The sequence below is a fragment of the Lepisma saccharinum genome, chromosome 15, assembly GCF_977018435.1.
Source record: "Lepisma saccharinum chromosome 15, izLepSacc3.1, whole genome shotgun sequence".
Lineage (NCBI taxonomy): Eukaryota > Metazoa > Arthropoda > Insecta > Zygentoma > Lepismatidae > Lepisma > Lepisma saccharinum.
The window spans coordinates 6545126-6565973 of NC_139243.1; the positions used below are offsets into that span (position 1 = coordinate 6545126).

Here is a 20848-nt window from a genome sequence, read left to right on the forward strand (position 1 = left end):
CAACCCGACAACAAACAGTCACAGGTTCGAGATAAAAATAGCACATGAGTCACCTAGCATCGGAATTTCAACAGAGCGGCTTCAATGAACACGCACATGAGACGAAGTACGAGCATAGCCCGTCGTTAAATCGGCAAAGGATGGGCTATGCCCGTTGTTCGTCCACATTGACTTTAAGTGCACTGCGGGCTATGCCCGTCGTGAGACCCCAATGTGTTAAACAAAGTAGGCGATAGGCAGCATCCTTGTCGTACTCCTCTTCCAATTTTACAGCCTTCTGTTATTTCGTCTCCTGTTCTCACTTTAACTCGTTGATTCATGTATAAGTTACTTAGAAGTCTTCTCTCTTTCCAATCTACACCAATTTTCTTCAGAATTTCTAAAAGTTTAACCCAATTCACTCTATCAAAGGCTTTTTCCAGGTCTACATATACTACAAACACCACCTTTCCTTTCTCTAAATATCTTTCCCCAATGGTCCTCAGTAAACCAATTGCATCCCTTGTACCTCTTCCTTACCTGAAACCAAGCTGTTCTTCCTCTAACTCGCCACTGACCTTGAAGTATAGGCGTCTGTTCAGAATTCTTAGAAGAATTTTTGCTGAGTGAGATATCAAGCTGATTGTCCTGTGCTCAGAACATTTTCTGGCATTGCTTTTCTTCTGCAGAGGTACCAAAACAGTCTCCGTGAAATCTTGTGGCCAATCCCCTTTCTCATAGATTTCGTTGCATAAGTGCAGTATTTCTCTTTTTCCATCTCCCAGGCATTTGATAAGTTCAACAGGAATTTCATCAGTGCCCGTTGCTTTCCCATTCCTCATTTCTTTGAGTGCTTGCTCAAATTCTTCATTCAGGATATAGTATCCTTTCTCATCATCAGGCACGTCGTCTTCATTTTCTTCATTTAGACTGTCTGGGCGATTCTCTTTCTGGTAGAGCTCTTCAACGTACTTTCCCCACACATTCGATATTCCTTTTTTGTCTGTGATTTCACATCCTCCCTCATCTTCTATCATCCACATTGTTTTCCATTTCTTCTTTTGGAAGCCCAAGCAATTTACTTTACGATACATCAAGTTGTACCTTCCTCTTTTTTCCAGTTCTTCTATTTTTGTTTCATCCATTGTTCTTTTGCCCTGTCAGTTTCTCTTCTTAGCTGGTTATTCAGTATCCTGTAATTATTTCTTCCCTCTTCTGTATTTACTTTCTTCTATTTTCTCCATTCCTCCATTTTTTTCCAGCATACTTTCAGTAATCCATGGTTTCTTTGCACTTTTCCTTTCCCTGTAGCCTATTGTTTCATCCACTGCCTTCTGTAAGCAGATTTTTATTCCATCCCACATCTCATCCTTATTGTTACAACTAGATTTAAACTTAGTATAGTTTCCTTGGAATGTTTCTGCAAATTTTTGTCTTTCTTCTTCTTCCCTTAGCTTCTCTAAGTGGGGTTTCTTGCTCATCTGATTTTGTGTTATCTTCTTCAATCTAAGATTGATTTCACCTATTAGCAAGATGTGGTCTGAATTAATGTCAGCTCCTGGTAATGTCTTCGCATTTTTCAAACAATTTCGAAATCTTTCTTGTACCAGAATGCAATCTATCTGGTATCTTTTGCAATCTCTTGGACATATCCAGGTGTATCTCCTTCTCTTATGTTGCTGGAACAGTGTGTTTCCAACAATTAGGAAGTTTCTTTTACAGAAATTTACCAGGCTTTCCCCTCTCTCATTTCTCTCACCTAATCCATATCTTCCTATTGTACTTCCATCCTGCCTTTCTCCTACTACAGCATTTACAGCATTCCAATCACCCATTACGATAATGCATGATCCCTTTCTCTCTTTTTCCATCAAGTCTTCTATCATCTCATAATTTTCCTCCACTTCTTCTGACAATCCACTATGTGGCATATACACTTGAATTAATGCCAAGTCCTTCTTCTTTCCTTGAAGTTTCACCATTATAATTCTGTCATCCACATAACACACTGCTATAACTTTATGTCTCACACGTGGTCCTAGCGCAAAGGCTAAATGGGATTTCTCGACCTTGAGTCAAAAACCCTGATGGAACTGATATGCAACCTATATCCAAACACCATAAGTTTGGTGCAGTGAATGTCGGTGAAGTCCGGAGGGCTCATTTAGCCAAATCCACTCTCCTCACCTCCTCGTTGGGGCCCCCTGGGATCTTTCAAGATGCGAAAGAGAGAGTGGTGTGCGGAAAGCAACGGGAAGCTACCGCATATATATTTTCCCTAGAAAAACTGCAATCATGATAAGTCATTCCAAGGCAAAATATTCCGGACGTAAACTAGCCCCCCATTTGGTTGTCCGGGAGAGGGATGTCCGGGAAGTACACTGATGGGGAAAAGAGAAGCAAACAGAAGGTAAGATTAAGGATTGGAACGTGGAATGTCAGAACCCTGTTACAGACTGGAAAGCTAGAAAACTTAAAGGTAGAAATGAGAAGAAACAAAGTAGATGGGAATATCAGAAGTGAGGTGGGAACAAAATGGTGAAATAGTGAGTGATGAGTTCAAGATGTTTTATTCTGGAGGTGATCAACAAGGAAACCTTATTTATTATAAATTAATAATAAATACCCCTATAATGAGTGCTGGGCGATGTAGAATGTTATGATGGAAAAGTGAGCGAGAATTTCCTGGCCTCGATGGTGTAGTGGTAGATTTGTATTCAAGTTGTCCCTGGTTATATCGATACCTTTTGGAGAGACAGTGGTTCAGATCCTGCTTTAAACTGTACAGCGCCGACTAGCATTTCTGTGCATAAAGTGGAAGTAGACTTAAAAATAAACTCAATCAATCGAGCGAGAATTTTGTACTTATGTAATACAGTGATGCCATCAGAAGGGGGGCGACGCCCCACAACAGACAACAAAGCAAATAATTTTAACCCAAATATTTGTTTCTATGGTATTTAGTAGCATGGACGTCCGCACGATTTTTCCCAGTGGGGCAAACAAGTCACATTTCCCCCCAAAAGAGTGTAGTTCCCTAAAAAAAAAACATTGCTTAAATTTGAATTTATGGTGTTAATGCAGTAATTAACACATATTATTGTGGCTAAAATGAAATTGTATGTGTGAAATACATAATTTTTGGTTGACTTTCGTTTTCCAGGGGGAGCACGCCCCCCTTGCCCCCCTTCAGGACGCCCATGTTTAGTAGCATGTTAAATGTGACTGCCCCCTTCCAGAAAACATTCTCGCCTCTCTTTAGTCTTCCCATCCATTCTTTTCTGGCGCCGTCATTTCTTTACTGCAAAACTTTATAATAATGGCAGCTTTCCAATGGCGTGCCTAAGATTTTTGGAAGGGGGGATTAATTATATATTTTTTTTAGTAGTCATCCCTCATTTTGCCATCTTCTCCTGCCTTTGACTTCCTTTTTTTATAGGAATACTAATACTAAGACCAAAGGGGATGTACTACAATACTCCCCACCACACCCTCTTGGGCACGCCACCTATATAAACAAGTTTTTCTGTTCTTTGAATTTGGAGGTCAATTTTAGCTACCCGCTCATTCCTTCATTCATAGGAAACGATTCTTTTGCAGAAGGTACAGTTCGATGCGCAACTATTACCAGTCATTTTCTATTCTGTGTTTCGTGCTTGTAAAGAAATTGCCTTTATGCTGGATCAGAGATTGTCAATTACTATTTTGGTATTTTGTTTCAATTATATATCCTTGCATAGAGTATGCCGAAATTAAAATTCCTGATAATTTTATGCATCCCCAAACACGAATCTTTTGACTCTTAACAGAGCGATTCATGAACGACTCGTTCACGAACGGAACGTCGGCATTCACGTGACTTTTCGTCTGCACCCTTGCATGTGTCATAAATTGGAGTTTTACTCTTGGTAAAAGTTTTTCAAACGGTAGGTAATATTTAATATCTGTTTTGAGGCAAGAGTTTTTAAAAAAAGTCATAGATGCAATGCTATATTGAGAAACTGCATGCTGTATTTTAACATTTTCGTTATTGTTACTTCATGTCAGTTGTGCATATATTCGTGATTTTCATCAAATTTATCTTACATGTAGAAAGTCAAATGCTGATCGAAAGAATTACGGGACATTAGCCTGTTGAGTAATTTTGTTTTATACATGTTTTTTGTTTATTTTACGATCGCTTTATTTTAGCATAACCGTAAATATCACTATATCACATTTTATACTTTTAAATATTAGACTGGAATAACAAAAAATAACACCCACCAGATGATGGGACTAGCAGATTCTGCTATTTTCATCACCTTTTTTAAAATTAAGACTATTTCACACATTGTCGCCGTTTTGTAAGTTAAATCACTCGCACTAAGCAAAGACAGTATTTCACACATTGTCGCCGTTTTGTAAGTTAAATCACTCGCACTAAGCATAAAGGACATGGAAAAAATTGAGTATTATTATTTTCATGGTAACAGTATGTTATAGGGAAAACACATTTCACTCGTTCATTTCGTCAGTTTTTACATTCGTACTTATCTATTATGCATTGCGAAACATTGTTTAAGGTTGGATTTCGCTTCTTTCACGAAAATAGCTTCAATTTTCCACATAACGAGTAATTATTGTTAGTTCCTCTCACACGCAATATGGCGGAGAAATCTTGACTAGCGTTGTCCATGATCAGTGGGTTTCCAGTGTTGCAACCTTCTTCACCGAAAAATACCTACTTTCATGTTACTCATTTTGTATTTTTTTCCAGGTTGGAAAACCCCACTAACCATGCACGTGTAGATCCACAGACCAATCATAAATACACAAACCATTCATAAATAGCCCCACGAACCATGCACGCATAGCCCACAAACCATTCATAAATATCCCAATGAACCATGCATGCAAGGTTAGGTTCTGTTAGGTTAGGGAAACATAGTTAAAATTGTCATGTTCTGGCAAAACAATTGCGAGTTTAGAAACACTGACCGGGGGTTACATCATTGAACGCACGGAACATTTGGTTTACGTAGTCGAACGTAATGGAGGCAACAGCTTCTGTGCATTGGAGAGACATTAATGTCGAAAAATACGTGATTTACCGGCCGAATAAGTTGAGCGAAGGGAGAAAACACTTCCACAAGCTTTCAAAAGTCTACAGAAACTCAGTTCCGTAAGTAGTTTCTCCTGTAAATTTGAAGAAATGTGTTTTCCCTATAGCATACTTTTACCATTTTCATAGAGAACAGTTAACCTAATTACCTCACATACACACTATGGAAATTTTTGATTGTTTTTAGAGAGACATGCAACCTAACTGCCTAGCCTAACAAGCAATGCAAAAAGAAAGCGTCTTGCAAGAAATGGTATATATTTTATGAAAGAAATCCCCAAATCATGAGACCTGATGAAAATAGCACGAAAACTAGGTTCAACTCCTATTGAAGGTCACTAGGACAAAGTATATGTTATGAATGTTCTAGTAAGTGAGAGTCCACATACCTGGCAATTCAACTACACAGAGTGGTAGGTGTAGTGCAATATGTACATGGTCTTAGGTCTGAATCCTGTGTAAATGCATAGCCTAATCATTTTATTATGTTGTTCATCAGAGGTAGAAAAGCAACTAGGCAATAATGCAAATTGCCATCAGTTTAGTTATAGAAATGTCATTTCCATTTTAAGTAGAATTCACTGAAATCTTGTATCCAGTTCTCAATACTGGATGATCGGTAACAGTTCGTTATATCGGAGACACTTTTCTTCAAATTTACAGGAGAAACTACTTACGGAAATCAGTTTCTGTAGCATTGTCGAAGTTCTTCGACGTAATTTCTTTCATCTTTGAATCCATTTTAGTCGGAAATCAATTCCCGTTGCTTCATTTTAAGCGAAAACGTAACCACACCATTTTTTAACTGTTTGCCTAACCTAACCTTCTGTGAATGGTCCGTGGGGCTATCCGTGAATGGTTTGTGGGTCTTGCACCATGACGTGCGTTCCGTAACACTTCGAGAAATGGCTTATTTTAGTGCAAAAAATGTTTCTAATCGTGTGAAAACCTTAATGGCACCTTCAAATATGTTCCGCAATACACAATTGGTAAGTACGAACCATACGAAACTCAAAATATCCGATTTTCAAGTATCTCCGATATAACGAACTGGTACCAAGATCTTTGCATTCTAGTTCAAGGGCAATTATTTATTTTTATTCCATTCTTGTATGGGCATATGAAATGACGTTCGAAGTTTTTCCTTACAGGTTATGATGATAAGTACATGGTTGCATCAAAGGTGATAACATGAATGCTGTCATAGCCCTATGCCACTTTTGTGAACTACATGGACCATGTATTTTGTTTTGCACACAGCCATTTCATGAAATAAAACCCTTGAATGAAGTTCTAGCTGAGAAGAAGGAGAAGAAGACTTTTTATGGCAACCCTGATCACTTAAAGTTACAGAAACTTCAAGGCGAGAAGGTTGGAACATGCGAAGTAAGTTTTTGCAGGTTGAATTGTATGTCTTGTAGTGATTGTTTTCATGAATTAAGAATTACTTTATATGTCCAGTGCTTCTCAACATCTGTTCATTATTTATCCTAAATTATCAAATGTGCATTTTTCACTTGTGGTTATAAATATAAATTTTGCTCTAAATAGCTCATAATGAACTTGCTGTATTTTATAATTGAGAATCTGTACATGCACAAGAAAGTGGAAAAGTTTGTGGGTTTATGAAGATGTTGGTGCTTATGAGTACATTACGCTGTTTTTAGCTTGCAGAGATGTGTTATAGTGAAGTAAATGTGTGGCTTTATTATCTGGTATTTTTGGAATCAAATATCTGTTTTTTGTGGCTTCTGCACCATGAAAGAAAGTTAAATGTTGCATAAAATGGTGAAATCTATCAATTAAAAAAAAAAGCTTTTTAGTATGCATACACCTAATTTAGTACCCTTGACCCTCTGTACCCACCCCCCCCTAGAGAAAGTGAAATATCTTGCATGGTTTATGAAGATTATGTTGTTTATGAACGCTTTCAGTTCATTTTAGCTCTCGGAAATGTGTTATTAAAGTACTCTGTTACCTTAGCATGTTACTTTACTGTGAAGCAGAACAGCCCGAAGGCTTAGCGCAAGTGAATATAGCACCCAAACTACTTCCCACAACATCAGTTATAATTTTACGTAAAGTGTAAATCACCAACCCTGAGACCTTCTGTAAACTAACTGTCTCACCTATTCAATGTATCACTCCGCGTCAGCTGATTCATGACCGCAATCATCTGCTGTTACACTCATAGTTCGCCGCACCTATTCATTTTATATAAGAGCCTCTGAATGTGAGAACCCGCTCTCAAAACATCAGACGAATATGCAGCCGCATACATTGTTACTCTCCCGGTCATTCTCTCTTTCATAACTCTTAAAACTGCAGACACTGACACACCACTGCACTGGGATACCAACTTAACCACTTCATTTACTGGTTTCTCAGGATACCACTGACAGAACGTTACATAAATATTGAGTAGAATCTGTTTCTCATCCCTTTTCAAAGGCTGTCCTTGCTGGTGTTTTGAAAACAAGCTCGGAGAACACGGAGACTTTCCCGCACGCATATAACTCGGCATGTTATTTTTCTAAGGATAAGTCAGGCAATATTACTAAGTTGCACTACTTCCTTGCTGTTCACATGATTATTTTTAGAAAATAACCAATGTTATAAAATATCATTGTGTACACAAATCTCTAAGCTTATTGAAAGTTACAATGCATATTACTACAAAATGTTCACACTTACCTTGCCTTTCCATGTCACCAAGTTATTTTACGAAGTGCGGAACAAAAATCGTTATTAGGATGCTTGTCAAAGTTTCCAACCGCAATAAATTTACGAATTTTCTTTGTCTTGTTTTGATCATCATCATCAATATATATTTATTGGACTTACAGCATTGCACATGGCTGTTTATGCCCATTATATATTTTATTTACATAAGATACAATTTACATAAAATCTACAAACAAATTTCAAATACACTCCTATCTATATCATCCATACATTACCATGTTATATCATTTTGTCTAAAAAAATGCAAGTAAAATATATTCAATTCACATGCAAGAAAGAAGCCAAATTTATGGGAAATGATTACTGGTGCAAAGAGTTAACCATAAAGGTGAAGCAATAAGTAAAAAAAGAAAGAGCATTGGGTTTAAAGTGAGACGTCATTTGCGGCAGCGTATCCCATACTACAAATTGGCCGTTGGCCGTTGTTTTACCTTACGTAATGAATCCTGTAACAACGCTGGATTTACTTCTATGAGTTTGCAATTCTTTCTGCATGCACGTGGTTTTGTTTACAGAAGGTCTCAGGGTTTGTGATTTGAACTTTAGTCAGGTTAGGATTGTTAGGTTTGGTAGTGATAGTTATTTTCAGCATGTTCTTTCGCTATTTTAGTGTACATACAAACAGTTTTTAGTAACAAAAAGCTTCGAAAATACTCAGAAATTGCAGGTTTTAACTTACGTGGGCCATTCTTTGGGATCAAATATCTCAGTTATTTGTGATTTCCTAATGCTGGAACCACTTTTACATTATATAAAACATTGAAATCTGTTGATTAAAAAGAAGTTCAATATAATTTTCGAGGGGTTACGGTGGGTAAACGGCTCCCCTAATTTTTATGACTAAAATCTGGTGAAAGTCATGTGTGTGGCACCCTACAACTACACAGCAGAAAGTGAATATGTGTGTATATTTCTTAACTATGGCTTTCTTTTGACATCAATTTTATTGTGTAAGGAGTACTAACTAACTCTCTAGCCTTCTTAAACCCAAAGGTTCATGGCTGCAGCAACACAGGCCTTCCATCTGTCCCTATCTTGAGCAAGATCTATATACTCCTTTCCATCTCTACCGATTTCCTTTAGGTCCATCTCAACGTTGTCCCTCCATCTTCGTCTTGGCCTTCCTACAGGTCTCTTACCATCAGGGTTCCCAACAAGAATCCTGTAAACTCCTCTTTCCTCTCCCATTCGTGCCACATGGCCTGCCCACCTAAGTCTTCTTGATTTAATTATTCTAATAATATCTGGACATGAGTACAAATTATGTAGTTCTAAATTATGTAACCTTCTCCACTCACCTGTCTCCTCATCCCTTTTAGGTCCAAATATTTTCCTAAGGATCTTATTTTCAAATACTCTCAATTTATGTTCCTCTTTCAATGTAAGGGACCAAGTTTCACACCCATATAATACTACAGGCAAAATTACTGTTTTGTATATTTTAACTTTTAGTTTCTTAGATATTAAACGAGAAGACAAAAGTTTATGATGAGAGAAGTAACATGCATTTCCTGAATTAAGCCTACTTTTTATTTCCTCTTTAATATAATTTTCATTTGTTAATATTACTCCTAAGTATTTGAATTTGGAAACTGGTTCAAACGAGTTGTTATCAATAATTAGATTTTGATTATTACCTAACACTTGGTTTTGCCCTGTAAGCATATATTTAGTTTTCTCTTTGTTAACTTCCAAACCTATCTCTTTAGCAGTTTTGAAAAATATTTTAGCATTATTCTTAATTGTATTCACATCATCCCCCAGTAAGTCTACATCATCTGCATATGTGTAAGGAGTATTTGAATCAATGGTGCTGGTAGTTTTACGTTTTTAGGAATGTTGGGTTTGATGATGATAGTAATTTTACTTTGTTCGTTAGGTTTGACATGGATTGTCATTTTTTATGTTTTTGTTAGTTTAGCATTCAGCGATGTGCCAAGATTAATCATGTAGGGGCACTGAGGGGGTGCGGAATGAAATTTATGGGGTGCGATGTTGAAAATAAAGGAAAAATTGAACATGCATGTATGCTTTAGCCACTACATCAAATATCAATCAACTTTTAGTAGGTTTTACGAAAATATGCCACCTAAATTAAAAAGTTCTAGTGACTCGTTTAATTTTTCCTTGCTTGCTCTGACCACATGAACAACATGTATAGGGAACTAAATGGGGCTTCCCTTTCAGGTTAGTTAGAGTGGCCTCCCCCATGGCGCAGTGGTAGCGTCTTTGCCTTGTAATCAAAGGGTCCCGGGTTCGATACCCGGTGGAGGCACAAGTGGTTCGGATCCCACTTTAAACTGTAGGTCCAGTCCCGATTAGCCTTACTGTGCATAAAGTGGACTTAAAACAGCAACTCAAACCTTTCAGGTTAGTATCAGTAGCTTGCCTGTAGTATACAATAATAGTGCTCCAATACCTAACATTCTATGCTCATTATGAAGGCATGATTTAACTAAGTTATAACGTAAATTACACTGCAACAGGGGAATAAACCTGATTGTTTTGAATTAACAAAAATGAAAACAAGAAGACAAACAAAAATAATAATTAAAGCATTTAATACATTTGGTAATTTTTGATCTAATACTTTGGTAACTACAACCAAAATTCACCCGATTACTGAAGAGCATTTAATGATGGTGAATAATTATTTGTGTCATGTGTTTAAAGAAATGTTTTGTTGCAGAAACTATTTTTTGCTTAATACGTGAATACAGTTGAATACGTACGAGTGGAAGGACGTGAACTTGACTAATTGGGCAAATATCGAAATAGGCACTGGTAGGTGTTATCGATAGGCACAGCCCATTGTGTACAGTACACTAGTGTTATCATCTACGGGTCAGCAAATGTCCAGCAATAGGGATGGCTGTATACACTGCAGAGGAGCTGGCAGACATGCATCTCATTTATGGCGAGACAGGAAGTAATAGCCGTGCAGCACGACGTTTGTATGGGGAATGTTTTCCAAATGGGATGCTGCCATCGCACACAGGATCAGTGCTACCACCCCGTCGAGAAATTGGAATACCATGAAGTGTGCGCACAGATCAGTTTATGGATGCAGTGTCAAATGCTGCCAGGGATCGTTCTGACACCAGTATGCGTACTATAGCCAGTGCCCACAACACCTCCCATGTTAATGCGTGGCGTGTCCTCTGTGAAGAGAGGATGTACCCTTTCAAACTCCAAAAGGTGCAAGACCTTTTACCTCAGGACTTTGTCCCACATGTGGTGTTTGGCCAATGGTTTTTACATCAGATGGAAACTATCCCGAATTTTGAAAGCAGGGTGTTGTGGACCGATGAAGCAACTTTCACCAAAACTGGCATGTTCAATACTAAAAACAGTCATGTTTGGGATTTTGCAAATCCACATGCAATTCTCGTGGCACACCATCAGCACAGGTTTGTGGTTAATGTGTGGTGTGGGATAGTGCATGACCATTTGATTGGGCCATACATTTTTCCTGTTCGCCTGTGTGGTGGCGCATATTATGCATTTCTTCATGATGTTTTTCCTAAACTGTTGGAGGACGTGCCCTTGGCACTGAGGCAAGGACAGTGGTTCCAACATGATGGTGCACCACCACATTTCGACCAAAATGTGCATTACTTCCTCAATGGCTTGTTTCATAATAGGTGTATTTGTAGGGGTGGGCCTGTGCCATGGCCAGCGAGATCGCTGGACATCACTCCCCTGGACTTCTTTCTATGGGGAGAGCTGAAATGCCTTGTGTCAGTAGAGGTTCTCGTTGCACGCATTAATGTCGCCGCAGCGACTATAGCAGACACCATGGGGTTGTTTGCTCGCACTAGACAATCGTTGATTCGGCGTTGTCATCTCTGTGTGGGAGTTAATGGCAGACAGTTTGAAAATCGTCTGTGATGTGATTCCCTCAGCACCTCCACTCTGCACACAGTGAACATGTCGACACATATGCAACCTAGCGCAGCACCACCACCATCTTTGTTTTTCTATGTAATGGTGATGTTCACTAAGGATATTTGCTTTCTTCTTTGTTGTCAGTCTCCACATATCACTTTCCGTGGATAACACATCTCCCCATGACTTCAACAGACCCATTTGCTTCCTTTGGGGAATCCCTTGTGCATCAATTTCTCACCTGCCATGTGCTTTTTTTGAATAGAGCATGCCGCATTTCTTTGTGGAACGCCCTTCGCCATGGTCATATCTTTGGCCGCTCTGCCACTATTTCCTTGTAAACATAATTTTCGCACTTTTCCCCACTTCAATAAATCTGAATGGGTGCCGTTTTCGGCATTTCGTCACATGATCTTCTGTGTTTATTTTCACTTGTAGAATCACCTCCTACGCATTGGAAACAAACTGTTGAAACACCCTGTATATTGATTGGAGAAATTGGGTGAATGTCAGTAATCATAAAATACATCACACTCTCTGAATAATACACTGATCCAGTCACAAAGAACATAGACTTCCTAACAGAGGTGTACAATCTGGCAGTGTCAAAGGAATTTTCTTGTTTCACCAGTGCACAGAATGCCAAAAAAGTCTGCAAAAATAGAAATTTTGACTTTTTGGTTAGGGGATAAAACATGGCCACTTCTGTAAAATTACTTCGTAAATCCGAGTTATAATTACATTAAAGCATTTGATGAACAATACCTTCATTGGTTAAACTAATTGTATTAATTTTGAACATCTTTATTGTATTTTGCAATTTATAAAAATGAGAGAAAAGATCATGTTTAAATACCAAGCTGAAACGCAGGAGCGCACGTGTGGGTGAAATTTACAGAGGCGATGTTTCTACGGCTCTGTGAGGGGAACTAACAAAGCCTTATAGCTGATTTAAGGTAATGACATTCAAAAGCGTTTACTGGAATGGTACTGAGACACACTTATTGGTAAAGATGAAATAAATATTTCAAAATCTTTTGGGTCATTTTTACCCATCCACGTGACCTTGCGGGTTAATGGTGATGATGTGTCATAGAAATCCACGAAACATCATTCCTGAAAAATCTGATGAAGATTGAAATTATCAGATTAATTCGTGTTAATGTTTCATTCGTGTTAGATTCCATAAATTTTGAAAATATCGCTTAAGATTGTGTTAAGACCTTTAGTGTTGATGTGTCGCGCTGCTGCAGCAAAGAATTTTAAGGATATGAAAACTGTGGTGAAAAGAAGACAATTTTCTTAATAAAAATTCAGTTTACTTTTAAAATAATGTGGTGTTTGTAGTTGTTTTTTCTTCACTCTATGCAATCTCAAAAGCAGATTATCAGTTTTGAAGAAAGTAGTGACAGAAATAATAGGCGATAAACTGAAGAGGTTCGCTGGGAAAATACATCTAAGGAACTCTCATTCACCACCAAAGTACATTTAAAGGAAGGAGGAAAGATGTGGGAACTAATAAAGAAATATTATTAATGCCTTAACAGATATTAATTTATCTTTAAAGTGATTATATAGGAAATCTGTTTTCCTCGCTTTAAACATTTATTCTGCATAAATTAATTTTAATGATACTTCTCACATTTATTATTATTACTACTACTACTATTATTATTATTTTATTATTATTATAATCCTTATTTTAATTATTTTTGTTATCTAATCTATTTCTGGAAATGGATTTCGATCTTCCAAGTGTATTGTTTATTTTCACTGTGTATTGAAATAGTCCAAAATTATACTTTTTGTATAAAAATCAAAATAATCAATCTCATGTGAATTCTGTGGACCCAAAGTGTGAATTATTCCTTAAAATTGCTAATCTTACACATTTGTGTTGATTTAGGGGTCAAATAGCGAGCTCCTGATTTTTGCCGATTTTTTTCGTACTCCGGATCACTGTGCAGTGGCAGTGGCATGCTCAATGTTCTTTGGGTGATTGGGTCAGCATTCTTGTACACAGAGAGAGAGAGATAGAGATGTATATTATAATTTTTGAAATTCACCCCTATTTCCCTCATCAATATATGAGTGTAAAGGAGATAAAAATTGTGGTTTCTGTTTTTGAATAACTGACTTTTATTACAATACAATAAACTTTATAACACTACTTCATCTTAATTATAGTACATTGAAGGAAGATCCATTTTCAGTTTTAGTATACCAGTATGCTGTTGATAAATGCTCGAGGAGATGTGGTATTCTGAACTGAAGTAGTAAGATGATTCGATCATTTGATATTACGTGTATACAAAATTATTCCTAGATTTTTCCACTCGACCTATGAACTTTCATCTTTCTTCTGTACATTGTGCACTATGCATCCATGACGTATATTTACAGTAATAATTATTTCAGGGATGCCATTCCCTAGCTTCTTATGGACTGGGGTACATAAGCAACGACCACGATGCTCAAGTGAGTTTTCTGAGCACCCAGCACCCCACCCACCATGAGGTTGCCAGCTTGGTGAGGCAGGCTTGCGTGAGGAGTCTTAGCTGTGAGGTATGGGAAATTTTGTGCAAAATTTAAATTTTCTTCTTCAAATTGTGTTTTTTGGGAAGGGGATACCAGATTTTCTCTTCCCTTAAGAGTGCAATTTTGAGAGAAAAAACCTGTGTGCTTATAGTATGGTGTAATACATTAAATAGTTTTCCTTCGTTGAATCTTTTTGTGCAGCACTGCACATTTCAAGTTGCTTGAAAACCTCTTATTGCAAGAGGCTGCCTTATATTAAAGTTTAAATAAATGTAATGACATGGTATTTATATCTAGCTTGAGGTCATTTATCACTAATCCATTAAAAGTTCTATTCATTCTCCAAATTTAGTGTAGTAAAATAATTGAAATGTTTATAATGGCAATAACAAAGATGACAGGATTGTGTATTAAGTTGCACACTATTCATAATAATAATAACCATGGTGTAACAGCCCCTGAGGACCATATCTACCCACTGACTGCCAGTCTCAGTCAGTCATGGGGTGACGTGTGGTCAGCATGATGAACCTCCTGTCATTGTTGTATGTTTTCTATGACCAGGTTACGCTATTCATTTGTAGATCCCTAATTTCCTGACAATGTTGAGTGGCCACCTGTCTCGTACACAGACCGAAATCTCGGGAGAAAAGTTTTTACACTTCCCCCGAGAGACTCAAACCTGTGCCTGTTCCGTAGCCCGATTCCAAAAGCTTGCACCTTAGACCGCACGGCCACGGTGCAGGATGCACACTATTCATAGAACCATTCCATAATAGACTAACCAATTCAATCTCAAAAAGTACCCTTCCTCTTTGTAGGTGTGTCCAGGAAAAGAAGGCCCAGTGTTTTTTGGTGAGGACAGAAGAGCCAACGTCCTGAGCTACACATTTTTCCTGAAGGACTCCCAAGCCAGAGGATTCCACAGATGGTACAGCATTATAATTGTGATGAGGGACAGATTCTTTCTTCTGAATTCGTGGCCATTTTTTGTTGATCATGTGAAATCTATGATATCTGAACTCCAAGCAAAAGCCGAGAAGGTCTACAATGCAGAGCAGGCAGAGTGTCCGCAGCGAGCGTTGAGGCTGACTGCAGCTGGAGACCCTGATAACTTCCTCAAGCAGCAGAGCTCGAAACCGATCAGGTCCCTGGTGGACATCACTCAGGACAAGTCTGTATTCGCGAGGCTTCACTTGTGGTTTACGTGGCTGTTGAGAGCAGGTGCCAATCGTCTGCATGAAAAGCTGGTTGATGCACTACCCATGAAGGATTGGTTATTTGATTTTGCACAGCAGGAAGGTATGATATTTCACATTTCTTTTCGTTTTGAATGTTTGATGCAAGTTCAAACTGGGAATAAGGTGCCAAATAGCGAAACTTATCACAATCACCTTTCTCTTTCCACATTTTGAATGAGGAAAGACATTAAGGATTTTGACTTTCTCATTTTTTCTGGGATTGCTTCCCATAGGATAAGTGGCACCACATGCCATTGGAAGATACTAGTCAAGTAATAATTTACTCACATTTTACAATTTGCAACCACTAATTCCAAACCCTGAAACATGAATTGTACTTAAAACTAAATATTAAGTACTTAAAATATAGAAACATAATTAAGTGCTTTCCTTTGACACTTAGGTATGATTTCCGAGGGTGTTTAAAACAATAATGGGACTAATACAGTGTGCCCCACGTAAAACCAGTAAGCATTGTATGTATTGTTCAGTACAGGTGTACCATTTTTATGTGGGACACTCTTGTAATGTTAATTTAAGACTACAGTCTCTCATTAATGAATTTCAATTGCAAACTCTTAAAATAACCTCGTGATGTGATACACTGATTCCAATGTTCACTGAACTTTTCAAAGCAATTGTTGAAGCCCTTATTTGACAGCCTGTTTAGCACACCACACACATTGTTCAGCTCAGTCTGATTGAAAATTGCATCCATGAAGCTGTTTTTGCACATGAGGAGGCAGGTGGACTTTGTGGGGTGTAAGACTCATCTGCTTAGGAAATTGGTTTCCGTCGAAACCTGATGATGCTACCCATTTGGCTACAACTCTGTAGCCCATTTCAATATGTATTATGTCTTGAGCCAATTCATATGAAATGTGCATTATGTCAAATATTGCATATGAAATATGCAATCTTAGCTATTGATAAACAACTATCTTCACCTCAGTTTTCGATGTGGATGACTGGCTTCCATGGCAGAGTGGTTAGCACAGCATGCTACGATGCCAGTCGGCATTCTTCATGAGTGCCCCTTCATCAATTTAATCATATCACTCATCCTCATTTTCGCGATTAGCCAAAAGTGGCAGAAATGCGAAGTAAAATAAACCAAATCAATCATTTTTCAATGTGGATGGTCTTCTGGGTTTTCTTCACTTGCCTTGAATCTTTTGTGCCCCTCAGAAACATGTGATAAAATTTGCTTCTTGTAATCTTCCAGTATAATTCCTAGGGTTTCGGTACACAAAACGGTATTTTGAGGTTGGAGACAGATTTTTTTACATTGTTAGGGAAATTTCAGTCAATCAGAATCCTTGGGGGTTTGAATCATCTTGCATTTCCTTTTGATTCTTGTGGTGTACTTCCGCAGCATGCCAAAGCCAGAAGTAAATGCATTAGTTTGCTTCTGAAAGACTTGCTTCAGATAGAACTACATATTTTGTAATCACTGCAATTGCAAAATAGCATAGCACACAGACACAAAAAGAATGGTAACAAACCAGAAACTTTCTTCTTGAAGCCTAAAAGAAAGAAGGATAAGGAGTACATCACATACGTTGAATCGTGGAATCCTTTGTTAAAGCAATCATTCCATTGGAGTGAATCAAAAGAAACCACTATTTTGTGTAGGAAAATGTTGTGATTGAATACTGTGAATATTTACTACGGTAATCATCCATCGATGTTATTGTAAACTGAAAAGAGAATAAAAAAAAAATATTCTGCAAGAGTGAAATGTTGGAAATATGATTGTATTCACAGATTTGAGTGATATCCTTCAATAAATATTTCATATTTAGTGGCCGATGAGATGAAATGGTTTTCCAAATGCAAAAAATTTGGTCATTTCTTGCAAAGGTAAGCCTTAAGTTTATTTTTTTATCATTAAGACTAAACTGTGTCTCAGTTTTCCAGAACTAAAGCAATGTGAAAATGTTCTGCATAAAAGGAATAGTAAAAATGCATGAAAAAGTAGCACCGAATTTTGCCCTAAACCATGAGAAATAACACCGAATTGCAGTAAAAAATAACACATAAATTTAGGGAAAAATTAAACTATAACTTCATGAGTTGAAGACTAAATATTTGGCCACCAATGTTGCTTTGTTAATATGCTATTTAGTAGGGATGGACTGATACCGAATTTTTGCTGATACCAATATAATATTTACCAATACCGATAACCTTTATTCTATCAATCCAATATAAAATACAAAATGCTTCATCGACTTCCTTAATACATGCATGTTGCCAAATGAACCAAGCTTCTGCAGTACAAAAGAAGCTATATATTTAGATACGAGGCGTATTCGGAAAGTAAAATAGTTTCGTACCTTTTTTTATTTGCATTGCATTCTACAGCCCTTAAACTACTTTTCGACGTAGTTTCCACTATTCAAGCATTTGTCGTAACGTGGCACAAGTTTTTGTATCCCATCATCATAGAATGTTCCCGCCTGTGATGAAAGCCATCCATGCACTGCTGCTTCGATGTCATCCTCGTCGAAACGCTGAACAGCAAGAAACTTCTTCAGATAAAGAAAGAGATGGTAGTCACTTGGTACCAAGTCAGGGCTGTGGGCGGATGATCAAATTGTACCCAGCCGAGTGACGTGATCAGATCTTGAGTTTGTTGGGCCGTATGCGGACGAGCATTGTCGTGAAGCAACACAATGTCTTCGCTAAGCATTCCGCATCTTTTGTTTTGAATTGCACAACTCAGCCGGATTAATGTGTCACAGTAGACATCTTTGTTGATGGTCTGTCCTCTAGGCAAGAATTCAACCATTCTTGCATTGAGAAAACGAATCACAGACCGGACTTCACAGTCGGCCGGCCAATTGATTTTCTTGAACATTTCAAACCTTCAGAAATCTACGATGAAAAAGCATGACCTGCTCCACGCGTGTCTGTGGCTTACTAACGGATGAAGTACGTCAACTAGAACTCGCACAGTTGCGACTGCAGTGCTACAGTGGCAATATTTGCAAATTGTACTTACTTTACGAATACGCCTCGTATTTACTTTAAAAAATTACAGAATGGAGATTATATGTTTATATCTATAGAAATTATTACAAAATGGCACAACACTGCGTTACATTGTAAGATTTTTATTGATATATTGGATTGGTAAAATTATTGGTAATTTTACCAATATACCAATATCCTATATCGGCCTTTAGATAGAATACCGATTAATCTGTTTGATACCTAGGATGCTCTCTTAATATAGTGTAGTAGTACATTAGTAGTGGTTATACAAAGTAAGTAATTTTCCCCTCATTCCTCTTTCAGAAACAGAGGAAGGTTTTACTCTGGTGACTGCCCGAGAGACGTTGGAGTCCTCGGAAAGAGACTTGGAAGCAAGTGGCTCTTGCGAGATAGATCAAGTGGATCCCGTGATCACAAACGTCCGTCACCTCAGGCAACTCATGGGCCACCCGCAGTTTCTGATGCTGGCCTACAACCTTGTGGTTGGAAATCAAGTTGTCATCCGAGGGCAGCCAAGCAGCTTTGTCACAAGCATTATTAAGTCATTAAAGGTATGTATACATATGCATTTCTACAGGTAGATTCGAAACTAGACTTGGAGAGTTAGGTGCCAAAGCAGAAACTTGGTTGGCAATGTGATTCAGTAGCAAAAAGTCTGGTTCCCGTTTTATACTCAGTGGATCTACTTACTATTAATACACTACGGCGAACATAAGACTTATCAGCCTACTATGATGCCCTCAGGTTGTGGGAAACAAGTACGGGTATGGTTACGTAAAATTTACTAACTCTCACACTAAAATATCTTTAAATGTCATTTGATGTTAATATCCCACATTTGCACTCGAAATTAAACTTCTTGTTACTAAGAAAACTGTATTAAGATCAAAATTCTTCTTCGAGTACACAAATTTAACATACTCACTTTTCAAAATCACTTACTTCAACCTTTTACATTCATAATATATCTCACCTAGCAACCCCCACTCAAATGTCTTAAGGTTAGTCCATAACCATTGTAACAGACTACCAAATAGGACTAAACAAATTATGACGTCATAGACATTTAACATATTAAACACTGAAAATGATACATTTAGTGGGTGCGTATCAAGTGTGTGTACTGTTTGACCAGCGATCCGAGAGCTCTCGAGTTTTCTGCGCATGCCCGAAGTAGAAGAGTCCAGTCGTAAATTGGGGGAGTTTGTGGAACCGCTTCTCTGAAACGCGAGCAGCGCGAGTGTCACGTGGTGAAAGAGAGCAATGTTGCCAACCGGAGAATATTGTCACAAGATATTGGAAGTGCTCTGGCCGTGGAGAGGCGTCTTTGCAAAAGCTGAAGTCTTGAACGTAGCGCCAGTTCGGCATCTTTGACCCAACCCCAGAGGAAGCCGACTGGACCCGTATCTGGTTTCGAGCCACCACTATGGGCGTCCGGAAGGGGGGCAAGGGGGGGACGCCCCCCCTGAAAAATGAAAGTCATCCAAAAATTATGTATTTCGCACATATAATTTCATTTTAGCCACAATAATATGTGTTAATTATTGCATGATCGCCATAAATTCAAATTTAAGCAATGCGTTTTTTAGGGAACAGCACTATTTTTGGAGAAAATGTGCCTTGTTTGCCCCCCCCTGGAAAAAAACCTTCCTTGCCCCTCCCTGGAAAAAATCCTGCGGACGTCCATGGCCACCGCCTGTTTTTCCGTAAAGCGATGTTGTCACATTTGCCTGCAGTGTTTAGACATCCATTCATTCACTGCGACGTTTTACTCCCAAGGTTTTATATTATATATAAAAAAAATAGCACAGCACAATAACACTAATCAAGATTCAACTCTTAAATACCAACAGTGAACCTAAAATTGGCAAACGGCATGGTTGTGCATGTCCTTCGGTTTTCGTTACCTATGTTCTGGTGGATAAGCATCCTCGCAGATTGGTAACACTGTTCAACGTGCAACCGCGAGCGGCGTTCTCGCGCCTGCCTTCCTATCGCCAACTTCCCCTTTTTCTTGGCACTTTGCCAACTGGAGCTCTCGGATCGCTGGTCAAACAGTACAAGAAACCAACTGGTCTTTATGGTGGAGTGGTCAGCGTAAATTAGGGTTTCTATACGTCCCAGATTTTCCAGGACATTCCTGGAATGGTATCATGTGTCCCAGTGTCATAAAGTGTTTTCAGGATGCAGAATTGATTAAGATTACATTTTCATGAAATTTGCTATTACATAAATCTGTTACGTAAGGCACAAAGTGGTTTTCTGAATTTTTTTTTGGGTCTTGAATTTTTGTGATATTTCTTGCAAAAATGTGTCTTCTGAAATTAGGCTAAAAGGTGGTGGTTTCATTTTC

At 38.2% G+C, this 20848-nt stretch overlaps 1 protein-coding gene and 1 non-coding gene across 3 annotated transcripts in view; both read left to right on the forward strand.

The window, feature by feature from the left end:
• Positions 1 to 3822: 3822 nt before the first annotated feature.
• BHD (folliculin) overlaps positions 3823 to 20848 on the forward strand; it is a 38903-nt gene continuing 21877 nt past the window's right edge. Inside the window, exons 1-5 of one of the 2 annotated variants that reach the window (XM_083136547.1) lie at positions 3823 to 3905; positions 6235 to 6469; positions 14135 to 14281; positions 15076 to 15556; positions 18799 to 19046. In XM_083136547.1, coding sequence (XP_082992673.1) covers positions 6275 to 6469; positions 14135 to 14281; positions 15076 to 15556; positions 18799 to 19046 — 1071 coding nt within the window. In that variant the 5' untranslated portion in view covers positions 3823 to 3905; positions 6235 to 6274. Of the gene's footprint in view, positions 3906 to 4095; positions 4113 to 6234; positions 6470 to 14134; positions 14282 to 15075; positions 15557 to 18798; positions 19047 to 20848 lie in introns of those variants that run through there. The other variant, XM_083136548.1, reaches the window with a different exon arrangement.
• On the forward strand, positions 10029 to 10103 carry TRNAT-UGU (transfer RNA threonine (anticodon UGU)). Its single transcript has one exon. It is a non-coding gene; the product is annotated as a tRNA-Thr (tRNA).